Genomic DNA, 13,690 nt, shown 5'->3' with positions numbered 1-13,690 from the left:
GAAGTCTATAGAAGAGGAGGCACTTGAAAACTGTTTACGTTTTGAATTATACTTATGTTGATAATGAGATACAGTTTTTCACTGTATTTCATCAGTTGTCCTGTTTTGTTGTGTGGGGGATGGCTTTTTTGTTTGTTAGTTGATTTGCTCCTCTCCACTGCTGCAGGATGTGATTTTACAAAGTACCTAGAACAGAATAGCTGGACAATCTGGAAAATAATTGGATTTATCTAATCCTCAATTTTAAAAGGTTTTTGTACAGATACTTAGAACTGCAGAGAACTTCTGTAACATCAGAAGCAGAAGTTTTTAAATACATTTTTAGGAATACTGGCCTTCTGAGATAGTGTGATGTTAGTGAGTCTAAGCAAGATGTTTCTAATTTTTGCAGTCCTATCCCTTCCCGCTCTGTTCTTCCAATTTCTAATTCACAGTGTTAGAAAGGCTTCACTTGTGTAGAGCTATGAGGTTAATCTTCCCACCTTTAAGATTCTGTGGCAGTTATTTTAAGTCTAATGAGGTTGTTGGGGCATGGCTTAATAGGCTGACTGTGTGCAGATGGCAGTTGCCTTGTCTTGTGTTTATCTTCTAATCCTGTTGAACAGTCGCAGCAGGAATATGTATATGATAAATTTAACAATTTTTGAAATTGCTCGTGGGATTTGAGAGTATTTGATGTTAGTTTTCTCAAATTTGCTTTCCTTTTAAAATAAACATTTAATTCACTGTTCTAAATGTTTGTTTCCAGGTTTTGAAAGTATTTTAGAAGGGCTTTATGGACCAAGGCTACGAAGAGACCTCAGTTTATTTGAAGGTAAATGGGCCAACTTTTAGTTCAATGATCTTTATTTGCAAGTTTTTCTTTTAGCTAGAAGTACTCTAAAATATGTATTTCTTTAACAAACAAAAAAAAAAAAAAAAAAAAAAAAAGAAGCAGGAAATCTCCAGTTGTTTTTCTTTCTAATGTATTTTTCTTCACGTTCATGTCAGTACTGTGCAGAGGCAAAACCCAATTTGAAAGTACTTGGGTTGTATATGCAGTGAAATTTTGGATTAGTAAAGCTTTCCCGAGTGGCTCTCATGAGTGTTTTACTTTTCTGGAATATTTCATCTCTGGTTTCATTCTCTGGACATCTTTTAGACCAGCTTGACTTCTCTACTAACATTAATTGGAAAAGGGAAGATTATGAACTCTAATTTGCTTTTTCTATTACTCAAATCTTAAAATTTATTAAAATTAATATATATATATATTTTTTTTTTCCACTCTTGTGCAATATCTGTCCTTATTTCATGTGAGTTTGGTGTTGGAGTGTTAATAACATCTAGGTGTTTAGCTAAGTATTTAATCAGTTTTTAACAAAAGCCAAGGATGAGAATCTAGCACTAAATAGCCTTGAAATTTTGAAATAAATGTTTTGTTGAAATAATTTCCATAGTTTTTAAAAAAAGCTTCTTTGTTATAAGCTTTCAAAATGTTCAATTTAATTTCTGATAGTTTTATTGTTTGGTAATGTAGTTTATGAAGTTTATACTTCATGTGCTGGTAGCACAAGAGGTGGAGAGTTACATACTGTGTATGTTTGCTTAGAGCAGGTTTGGAACGATTGCTTTAACATGGCTCTGGTTTTGTTGTCTCTGTATTGCATAAGTTCCTTGGCCTGTATCATATGCACAATACTTTCAAGGAAGGGGAAGAACTTCAAAACATTATTTCACTGCTATTTTAAGATTAATTTTCTGTCATTTATAAAGTTAGGCATGCCTCTAGTTAGACTCTGAAAAACACATGTGTAGAATTGGGCTAAAGCTTATTTTCTGGATTAGTATTTCCATCTAGTGTGTTTAAAAACAAGCATGTTACTCTGGAAAGTGAAGAGGGCAGTGTTAATCTTAGTGTACAGTATTTTTGGTTTGGTTCTAATTCTAATGTGTTGTTATGTGGTAGGCTTCATATTGATCAGTTATTAAAGTTTTATTTTCTTGCGTTAAAAGGTTTACAGTTTGAAAGAAAATTCAGGGTATTCTTGGGGTTTTGCATAAGAAGACAAAGCACTGACCAGGACATAAGTGTTACAGCTAGAAGAGCCCAATAGTCAACTGTAAAGTGTTAAGTTACTGCTTTAGAGTTGCTTCATGTCCGTTGCTTCACTTCTTATGGGAAATACTTATTAACCTCATGTTGTTGAAGATTTCTTGTGACCTTCCACTTAAGGTGATCTGTGGTGTCCATTGTTTACAGAGGATCTTTGGCTTACTAGTTTTTTTTTTTTTCATCCTGCAGATAAAGTTCATGTTAATCTAAAATGTAATCTGTTGAAAGTTATTCCCCATTCCCCACCGCATTTGCCAGTAATATTTCCGTTTGTCTTGTTCTTTTTTTTTTTTTTTTTTTTGGACAGTTAAAGCTTTTTCCTATATGTCTGACACACCTGTAAAGCTGTTTTCAGTTCTGAAGCAACTGCAGAAGACATAGATGATTATAGGGTGCCCTCCTTACCTTATTCCTTTTTATTCATTTTCTTATACATATAGATACTATAACAGTCCGAAAGAGATTGCTGTGCTCCTTAAATGTGGTAGACATTGACCTTATAGGATGCAGGTCTGTTTCTAAATTGTCATCAGAATTGTGTTGTAAAGTCTAATGCAGCAGTTTTGTGTAAGATTGACAACAGATCTTCCCTGTCAGTATACAAATACAGATTTTCCGTTTTAACGATAAAGAAACTGAGACAAACTGGATTTGCCTTATTTTAAAAATATGGCTGGTATAAAGAACAAAATGCACATTTTTAGGCTCAGCAACATTCCGAAGTCACTATGTCCTATAAGTTGTCTATTTTGTTTGTCATGAGCGCTGTACCAGTACTATGTATACGCAGCATTATGCCTCTCTACCAGGAAGGTATGTTTCTTTGAGTGGAGATCAAGAAATCAGATATCTTACTAACCTGAAAATATGCGAGGATCTGCTGAAATAAAATAAATTACCATGACAACTTTCAGATGTAGATTTTAGTTTTACTGGTTTATTTTTCTTACTTTTCAAGGAAAATACCTTGTAAACCTTAGAAATTATTTTACTAAATATCCAGGTTAATCCAGGCCATTCGTGATAACAGATAGCTACCTGAAGAGGGAAGGATTTTCATCGTTATCCTAAAATTCTTTCACATTATATGTGTAGGACTTGTATTTGCATGAATAATTATCATCACCTTCATTACTCATCATCATCTTTTTCTTTTTTTTCCTCCTCTTATCTGCTTTAATAGCTTGTCTTCTAGTTGCAAAACTGTCCAGTGCGTATCTTGGTATTAGGTCTTCCTAATTGTTTGCTTACCCCCATGTTCTGCTAAATAGATTCACATGTAATTTGTTACTCTTTACATTCTATATATGGATATTGAGCTGAAATGTTAGCTTTTCTTCTGTTATGTGTGTGTTTCTTATTTTGGGTTTGTGTTCTGAGATTTTGGATGAGATTTGGAAGGAGAGGATTCTGTTATAGACAGAGAGAACACATTATTGTGCAGTGTGAAAAAGCAGCTCTCAAAAAAAAAGACCAATAATTTTGAGGGTGTACTGCATTATTTTTTTTTTTTCCCTTGAATTCCTGAATATTTATTCATAGTGGAAGTAAAGTACTGAAGACTTCTGTTAGAAGCATGAATCTTTAGTTGTAGTCAGGGCTTCATGATAAAAAGTAGTAACACAATCAGCACCTCGGTTATTTAATGTACTTACTAATGAAAATAGCATTTTTTTTTTAAAAAAAAAAAAGGATTTGTTTGTAATTGTGACAGCTGTAATAATTGTGACACTGTAATGCAAAAAACATGGAAAATGCAAAGTTGTTTTTATATACTCTTTTCAGACTTAGTAGACAATTTAATATTTAAGAGGTAAATATGAAAGCTGTTTTAGTACTACACATCTGTTAATTTGCTTAATTCCATGTGACTGAGGAAAAAAATTTGAGGGAAACAAAGATTTAAGTGACTTAATTGAAAATAGGTGATAGTTTTGTCAAAGATCAATATTTTATTTAAGAAAGGAAATAGATTTAGCGGCTTTGAACTTAATGGCATTGGTTTGAAGTAGTAATCTGAACCATGCTTAGCATTAAAATGCTCTTTGCAGCTTTTGCTCAAGGGCTGGCTAGTTTTCTAAGTTGTTGCCAAGTCTTTATTGGCTGACACCAAGCAGCATAAAGAAAGTTCAACCTTATTCTCTCCCCCAAAGTTGTATGTAGCCAAAAGGCTATCTGTGCCTCTGGTCTTTCTAAGAGTATGATTGTCTATCTGTAGTTAAAAACTAGTACTGACATCAGTATGTTTTCTCCCATGACCTAAGACAGTCATATGCCTGGCATTTGATGTATCGACAAACACTGCAGCAGTTGCCTATGTTTGCCTTTTTTTCTCTCAGAAAAGCACTGGTCTGAGGTGAGGAGTAAGACATTTCTGAAGGTATCTTTCAAAAGCCACTTGTGAGATGTGAAATCAAGTTGCCCTGAGCCTACATCTGTTACTGATGTATCATTAATAACAGCCTATGTGTAAAGAAAAACATTAGTTGGTTCTTTTTTTTAATTTCCTGCACCAGAAGAGAAGTATGAATGCACGCATTGCTGTGCAACTGCTGAAAAACTCTGCAGTAAGATGAAGCTCTGAAGGAAGATGTCTAGGAGGACAGTTTGAAATATTTTTGTTACTGCAAAGAGCCTCTTTCTTCCCTTTATTTCTCATGTTATTTTTTTCTAAAATATGACTTGAGTGTTTGAGACAATCTCTGACAGATCCTTTAGCCTTTGTCTTTTCATCAGTACTGTGGTTTTTAACCACTCTTTTAAAAAGTTATAACAATTGTTCTTATCTTTTTACTCAATTTCAAAGTACTTGTATTACAGAAGTTCAGAATTGATCCATTACCTATATATTTTTGAGTTCTTATTCTCTTGGCATTTTTCTTTAGCTCACTGGGTTCCTGATACATTACATTAACATGAGTTAGTCTTTTTTGCATAAATTTAGTGCCATGCAGAGCTGATGCTTCTCAGGTCTTGCCTGTTTGCTGACGCACTGGGATTGCTCTCCAATTGGACTTTTAATAGTGGAACTTGAAAATTTCTAGTCCAAAGAATTTCTCTGATAACTATAAAATTTGTCCTGGAGTTACACTCACAATCTCAACATTCGTAAGTAGTCCTATTGTGGATGCAGGGAGAGCTATGAAAACATGTATTTGTTAATGAAAGTGTAGCGTGCATCAGTTTTTTATAAGCAGACATGCTGAATGAATAGCTCTACCAGTCAGGAGTGTTGAGATTAACATTGTTCTTACTGTACAGTCAGGAAAATCCTGTCTTTTTTTTTTTTATGATCAATTCTTTCTCCAACATATCAAAATTGCTCTGTATTTCCAGGAATGCAAACCAGCAGATTTTTAATGCAGAATTCTGCTTTACGTTCGTATTTGAGAATGAAGCTTACACTATTACCTCAGAATTTTTATTTTTAAACTAATTATGTTCAAATTCAACATAGGACCCTCATTTTCTTTTGGGTTAATTTTATTTCTGGTGGTCCCTCTGTGATAAGATATTTGGGAGAGTTAACAGAAGAAAACGAAAATAAAACCACTGCCAACAAAACTGTACAGCATTCATGAGAGAGGAATGTGGGCAGGGGGAAGGAACATGAGAAACGTTTTTGAGACACCAATGTCAGAGAAGGAGAGAGAGAGAAGGTATTCCAGGTATTGGGGCAGAGATTCCCTTGCAGTAGCCTGGGGAGGGTACCACCTGGGGAAATAATCTGGAGCACTTGGACAACCACACCAGAGATGATATCAGTGCTCCAGTCCAAGGAAGGCCTTACGCCACAGCAGATGGATGTGCCCTGAAAGAAACTACAGCCCTTGGAGAGCTCACCCAGGAGCAGTTTTTCTGGAAGAAAATGTGGCCTGTGGGGAACCCATGCTGGAGCAGTCTTATTTTGAAGGACTGTGCCCTGTGCTAAGGCCCCACACTAGAGCACTTCTTGAACTGCAGCCATTAAGAACAATCCACACTGGAAGAGTTGATGAAGGCCTGTAGCCTGTGGAAGGGATTGCGTGCTGAAAATGGGGAAAATGGGAGGGGGAAGAAGAGCGGAGAATTCTTATGAACTGATGGGGACTTCAAGATCCATATGTTCCTTCCACTTTTGGAGCTGGGGAGGAGATAAGAGTCAGGAACGAAGGACTGACTGTAAAGATGGTGGGGAAGGGTGTTTAGTTTTGCCTTTTTTTTTTCATTATGGAAATCTGTTTCGAATGGCAGTAAATTAAATTTACTTTCTCCAAGTTGAGTCTTGTGCCTGTGACAGTACTTGGTAAGTGATCTTCCTGCATTAGTCTTGACTTGTGAGTTTTTTAATCTTGATCCAGGAATTTTTCTATCTTGTTTTTCCCCTCTAACCTGCTGAGGAGGGAAAATGAGAGTGATGAGTTTGGAGTTCTGGCAACCAGCCTGGGTCAATCTACCACAGCGTAAAGAAAGTAGTTCTACTATGAAAGTAGAAAACAAGTATATTTTTAAGCTATAAGCACATAAAGCAGAAATGACTGGCGTGGTGAAAGACCTTGTTCTTCTAGTTAAATTAATATTCACCTTTCAAAGTGATGTAACTATGATCAAGATTTATGCACAACTAGGATGCTGTAGGAAAGGCTGTTATAAATGTAAAAGGAAAGCATTATCTTGAAAACATGGCCACCTGTGTTCAGGAAACAGGAGACCAAGTAGCAACAATGCAGAGAAAATAGGGCTGAGTACCATGAGAGAAGACTGAGTGGACTAAACTAGCCTAGCAAAATGAAGTGTAAGGGGGGGGGATGATGCTATTACCTGTATGTCAAGATACCAGATACCCACAAGTGATAATTGTTTGGATGTAAGAACTGTGCTGCCACAAATGCAGTCTGGAATTGCTATGAGTGAATTTAAACAAGAAACTGGAAGATTTTCAGAGCAGTCAATTTTGGAAAATCGTCAGTGATTGGTGATTTGTGAAGAAAAGAGTGTGTGATAGAAAGCTAACTTGAAATGGAGCTTAGTAACACGATTAAGGAAAGTAGATGATGCGTTTCCATTCTGATCTGTTTAAGTCCTGTATTTGCTCAATAGTAATGTAGGCCTTCTGATAACTTATGTTATTTATGTTTGAGTCAGAATAAGCAAATAAATTCAAATGAGTGTAGGGTTTTGATTTATTTGTAGGGGTGACACAGGATAAAATATATTTCAATACAATACATGTTTCTCAAATGGTGAGGGATCTATCCTAGTTTCTAGCTTAGTTTGATAAAGGTTTGCAGTCTTTCATTAAAAATAATAAGACTGAGATTCAGAGCTTAATTTACTGTACTCAGATACCTGGGATAACTGTAGTACAACTGAAACGTATGAATTTATGAAGGATGCTCTGGAAGTAATGCCTCCTGTCTGATTATGTTGGCTCACCAGGTCAGAGGTGCATGGTGGTGGTATGGCTGCATAGAAGTTAAATGTTCCTTCTAATACTCCACTAAATTTTGTGCATCTGTGCAACAGATGGCAGCAGAAAGGCAGTCTGACAAAGTAGTATCTGACACAGAAGTGTATATGAAGCAAAGGTGCATAATTGAATTCATCTGTGTGGAAAAAAATGGCACCCACTGACGTCCATCAATGCTTGCTGAACGTTGATGGAGCCTGAACAGTGGATGTGAGCACAGTGAGGTGGTGGGTGGTGCGTTTCAGCAGTGGTGACAACGGGTCACCCCCACTGGTGCAAATTTTTATGAACGTGCCATGAAGGTTCTTGTTCATCACTAGTAAAAATGCATAGCTAACAGTGGTGACTATGTTGAAATCTAGTAGCTGAGAATGTGCTCTCTCAAATATTGTCATTGTGCTCTTTGTATCTGTTGTAGCTTCCATGCGAATAAATAGGAGGCATTAGGTTCAGAGCAACTTATGTACCTTTCATTTTAGGAAATGTGGTTTGAATAATGGGCCATATAAGCTAGACTAAACTTCAAAAATACCCAAAGAACTACGTACTATTAACTACGTTTTACCAATAAATGTGTAGTAGGTCACGATGAAAACTTAGTTCACAGAATTGTTAGATGTTGTTCTCTGAATTCACTTTTACATCTTTAAAACATCTAGCTTCTTTTCCTTCTTTTAAGACTGTGAGCCAGAAGAGCTAACTGACTGGTCTATGGATGAGAAATGTTCCTTTTGTAATTTACACAAAGAAACAGTCAGTGTAAGTATGAACATATTTAGTATGATTTCCCCCCCCCCCCCCTAATTTTCAGTGTAAGAATAGGAATCGGAGAACTGAATTTTGCAAGTAAGTTAACAATGCATTTTGACTCAAGATAGTTTAGCTATGAGTGGAAGTAAGTAAAGTTATTTTTAGTGGTTTGTTATTTCATAGCTCAATAATTTAATTATATGTTGTACTATCAACAAACTATCTTCTGAAAGACTTTATAATTCTCATATGCCTTTTAGGATCGTGCATCAGTTATTGGTTCTTCACAGTCAACGCCTACAGAGGAATTTTCATCTCAGGGCCAGTCCAACACTGATAAGATTGAATGCCAAGCAGAAAACTATCTAAATGCACTCTTTCGAAAGAAAGGTAATGAAAGCATGTCTTTTCTATTAAGAGATAACTTGCATCTGGAAAAATTGAATAATTTCCATTTCACTTTGATTCTGAAGTTCTTTTATTAATCTACTGAGCTCTATTTCTCTTTGTTCTTTATTTTTCCCCAGTCTTTACTTGATTCAATATCAGCAAATCAAGCACTACTTCTCTTCTAACTTGCCATTGTTTTAAGTTTTGTTGCCTTGTCTTTTTTTCTCCTGGATTGTGTTCATTATCTTTCTTTCCTATGAGCTAATTGTCTCTTTCTATGGCAACTCTGCTGTTCTCTGGAATTCTTAAGCACTAAATTGCTTTTGCTTCACAACAGGGAAACTCTCTTTTAAGTGAGAGAATGTGTCTTACAAATTATGAAATAGTATTTGGGATATTCTTTTCAGAGTTGCAACTTTCAATGCATTCAAGTTTGTATTTGAAACTTAATGCTGAAACAATGTTTAGAAGCGCTTTCTTTCCTTGTCTGCTCTCATTCTTTGGCTGTTGGCAAGTGTATTTTTTTTTTTTTTTAGTTCATGTAGAAGCTGGTTCATGTAGATTACTTTCCAGTAAGCTAGTCACTACTGAGAGAAGTAAAAGTACTCATTTTCTTCCTGAAGCTTCTGTGTAAGGAATGTGACTGCAGGTTCACTCATCATCTGCTTTACATGGTTTTATTGGGGGTCTAGTAAGTGTACTTGAATACCAAAATAGGTGAGTATTACAGCTCTCCTTTGCTTTATCAAAGAAGTAGAGCAAGTCAGTAACTCTTATGCACAAGTGGGGGGAGGGAAGTGAGGGGAAGTAGTTAAATTTATCCCCTTTACTTTCCTGTACCAGGAGATTACTATGCCTTTGAACCCGGGATGGGTATAATCTTTTTCTGTGCAGGGCATACCTGTTCAGCCTATAATTTACTTATGAATTAAAAGAAATTTGGATGGAGTGCAGCAGCATTTTGAGTCCGTCTTTGTTCCTTGGCTTTACTTAAAATTGGTTATTTTCCATTTGAAATAAAATATTATCACCTCTGTGTTTCTGGAACTTTTATTATAATCTAATCAAGGAACCAGTTTATATGGTATCTCCCTTGGTAGGTATTTCTTTAAATTTCTACTTCCTTTTCTTGGTCTCTTGTTGCACAGTGTTTTTCCAGCATTACTTGCTTTAAGTTTTGCATTGATTCATTTGCATTAATTCAATTGCATTAATTGCAATTAATTCATAGAATATCCCAAGTTGGAAGGGACCCACAGAAATCATGGAATTCGGCTACCAGATCCATACTGGACCACACCTAAACCAAGCCGTATTTCATTGTCCAAACTCTTCTAGAATTCTGGTAGCCTTGGTACTGTGTCCCTGCCCTGCAGCCTGTTTCAGTTCCCAGCAGTTACACCTCTTCTCTTATTCTCTTATTCACCTCTTGGTGAATAACCTTTTCCTAATACCCAACTTGACATTTCCATGGCACAGCTCTATGCTGGATCCTATTGCTGTTGCCAGAGAGAAGAGGTCAGGGCCTGTCCCTCCACTCCCCTCATGAGGAAGTTGTAGGCTAACATGAGGTTCCCTCTCAATTTCCTTTTCTCTGGTCTAAACAAACCAAGGGCCATCAGCTACCTACCGCTCATGCACCATGCCTCTAAGTTAGATATCTGAAAACCAGATGCTTTCTTCCTAAGTATATCATTGTTCTTTGTCCATTGGGTGTTGTAAGTAAGATAAGCTTTTCATTTAATGATTCTTTGACTGGTTATATTTAAGATTGGAGAAGACCTCCACAATCAGCTTGTCCAAATGCCAACCCATCACCACCCCACTCATTAAACCTGTGTCCCTAAGTGCCACACATACCCTTTTCTTAAAAACCTCCAGGTGTAATGACTCTACTACTTCCCTGGGCATCATTTTCCAATGAAGTTTTTCCTAATATCCAACCTGAACCAGCCCCACATAACTTAAGGCTGTTACCTCTTATCCTATCTCTAGTTAACCTGGGAGAAGAGACCAACCCCCACTTCACTGCAGCCTACTTTCAGGTAGTTGTAGACAGCAGTAAAGTCTCCCTTAAGCCTTCTCTTCTTCAGGGTAAACAATCCCAGTTCCCTCAGCTGCTTCTCATAAGACTTGTGCTCCAGATCTCTCACTAGCTTTGTTGCCCTTCTCTGGATGCACTCCGGGGTCTTTCTTTTAGTAAGTAGCTCAAAACTGAAGACAGTACTTGAGGTACAACCTCACCAGAGACGATGCAAAGGGATGATCGCATCCTTAGGCCTGCTGATTATGTTATTTCTTACACGAGCCAGGGTGCTGTTGGCCTTCTCGGCCTCCTGGGTGCAGTGCTGGTTCATGTTCAGCTGGCCTAACACCCCCAGCTCTTTTTGTTCTGTGCAGCTTGCCAGCTGCTCTGTCACAGGTCTGTAGCATTACTTGGGGTTGTTGTGACCAAAGTGCAGGACCCCACTTCTGGTCTTACTGAAGCTCGTACTATGGGCCTCAGCATCAATCCAGCCTATTCAGATCCCTCTGTAGGACCTTCCTACCCTCAGACAGGTCAATTCTGCCCCCCAGCTTGATGTCATCTGAAAACTGAGGGTGCGCTCAATTCTCCTCATTTAGATCATCAGTAAAGATATAGCACAGGGACAAAGGGACAGTCCCAGTATTGTCCCCTGGGGAACACTGCTAATACCAACTGGATTTAACTTCATCACCACTGCTTTCTGGGCCTGGCCATGTAGACGGTTTTTTCTCTAGCGCACTTGTCCAAGTCATTTGCTGCCAGCTTTAAGTTGCATGAAAATACATCTTTTTTTTTGTCCTTCTGTTTGTTGATCAGTCAAGCTGACTAAACTGATTATGAGATGTGGTAAAAACTAAACGGCTGTATTGCTTTTTAACCTGCTGGTGATTTTACAGTGTGCTGGGCAAGTTTATATGTGGAAACAAGGATGTTGCTGGGACAGTTTGGCTGTTAATGTGGGGTCATTCATTTTTGTGAAACAGGAAGAGCTGCAATGTGTACAGAAAACATTGATAGGCAAACTGCTGTAGAATACAGATTTGAGTAGCTACAAGTTATTTAAGGTACACTAACTGAGGAAGCTTTCATCCTAAGTGTGAGCTTTCAATCAAAATAAATCATTACAATTAGTCATAATTATATCATCTTTACTACTGCCTTCACTTGTATTTTGGCTAGACTCTTGACAAAATCAAAAACAGAAATTACTAGGCTATAGCATAAGGGAAGACTAAGTGACACATCTGTATTTTATATTAGGAGGGTATAAAAAGTTCTGAGAGAAACTAGTGGGACATCAGACCTAGCTTTTACTCCAGCTTCTTAGCAACTCTTCTGCTGGGTATTTGCATGTGCACATGCAATCAGTGGAATAAATGTGGCTGCCTTGTGATATAAGCCTTCTGTCTGAAAAATGGAAGCTTAAGCAGAAGTAGAATCATAGAATGGCTTAACTTAGAAGGGACCTTAGAGATCATTTGCCTCCAACCCCTCCCCCCCCCCCTCCCCCTCCCCCACCCACTAGATCCTGGATGCACAGGACCCCATCCAGCCTGCTCATGAGTGTCTTTAAGGATGGGGCATCCACAACTACCCTGGACATCCTGTTCCAGTATCCCATGATTCTCTGAGTAAAGAATTTCTTCCTAACATCTAACCCAAATTTCCCATCTTTTAATTTAAAGCCATTCCCCCATGTCCTATTAGTAGATATAGACATACTGATTTAAAACTTAAAAGTAGCTATAATTGTGATTCCTGATAAAAACATCTTAAAACTTTTTGTTCCTATAAAGTATATCTGGTGCCATCTGCTGATAATAATTAAGAAATATTTGCTAGTGAGACTTAAGCTCCGAGGTCTAGTACTTCTCCCAGAACACACTAAATTGCCTTTTCAAATATTGTATGATTAGTTAAAGATCGTAGCAAAGTATAGTGAGGTGTAGTGAAGCTTTAAACTGAACTTAAAATTACAGGTTTTTACCTGCTTTTATTTCATACTTTTTGGTTGTTTGTTTTAAGCTGAGTTGTTGATCAGTAATTTTCTCCACTTGACAGTGGAATTACTGGCTTTAGGCAGATGCTCTTGTTCCTAGATAATAATTAATTCTCATGAAGACCAAATGCTACTTGAACATTTAGTGGATGCATTATGCAGGAATCAGAAAATACCAATAAATGAAGAACGCCTGTGTCTGAGTGTTATATGATTGGGAAATATTTCTTGCACATATTCTCCAGCACTTAGAATTTCCAGAAACTCCTATTAAGTTTTATAAATTTTGGTAGAGTTTCGGTTGAAGGAGTGTCAGAAGATAGGCCTTCAACCAAAAGCAGACTTTTGTAATTCATACCTTGCATATGGTCTCTTGAAAATAAATTGTCTAGCATATACTCAGTCTTTGAAAATCGAGAAGTTCCAACTTACCTTGCAAAAGCAGACCAAAAGGCATTGGCAGGAGTCATCTTGGATCAGTTGTCTGTGTCAGCAGACCAAATATGTGTATTTGTAATGCTTCACAGCTTTGCAGCACTTTCCTGGTGTTTAGAATAAACCTGAAACACTGTTTTTTTGTTGCTTTTTTTCTGTGGGACTGTTATATGAATGCATTTCTACACAGTTTGTATATAATTTAGAACAGGAAAAAATGTTTTTTTCTCCCAAATAATTCAGTTGTTAGCACTTAGAAAATAACAAAGGAAGGTTATTTTAAAATTCAATTGCTTGTAATATTACCACTTATATGAGACCTTTCAAGACCATCAAACTTCTGTGTGATATAAAAACTAATTTGTAGAATTGCATTTTTAAATTATATATGTAGTTTTAGTTGTTTTTTGAAAGTAGCTTCTCATTATAATCATACTTTACTGATGCCTGTCAGACATGCTCTTCCAAATGACCAGTAAGGAATACTCGTAGGAAGAATTTGCTAGGCATCTTAATTATGCATGTGAAATCATTGCACATATT

General features: G+C 37.0%; 1 protein-coding gene across 7 annotated transcripts in view; it reads left to right on the top strand.

Moving 5' to 3' along the window:
* The window catches only part of LCORL (ligand dependent nuclear receptor corepressor like), a 73,067-nt gene that overhangs the window by 23,438 nt on the left and 35,939 nt on the right, over positions 1 to 13,690 (top strand). For all 7 annotated transcript variants that reach the window (XM_042811715.1, XM_042811712.1, XM_042811711.1 and 4 more), the window contains exons 2-4: positions 749 to 814; positions 8,224 to 8,303; positions 8,555 to 8,684. In XM_042811715.1, the coding sequence (XP_042667649.1) occupies positions 749 to 814; positions 8,224 to 8,303; positions 8,555 to 8,684 (276 nt within the window). The remainder of the gene's footprint in view (positions 1 to 748; positions 815 to 8,223; positions 8,304 to 8,554; positions 8,685 to 13,690) is intronic.

This window comes from Centrocercus urophasianus, unplaced genomic scaffold (assembly GCF_019232065.1).
Source record: "Centrocercus urophasianus isolate 14NV4802_14NV808 unplaced genomic scaffold, USGS_Curo_1.0 seq_13, whole genome shotgun sequence".
In the NCBI taxonomy this organism is placed as follows: domain Eukaryota; kingdom Metazoa; phylum Chordata; class Aves; order Galliformes; family Phasianidae; genus Centrocercus; species Centrocercus urophasianus.
This window is presented reverse-complemented; position numbering and strand designations above follow the sequence as displayed.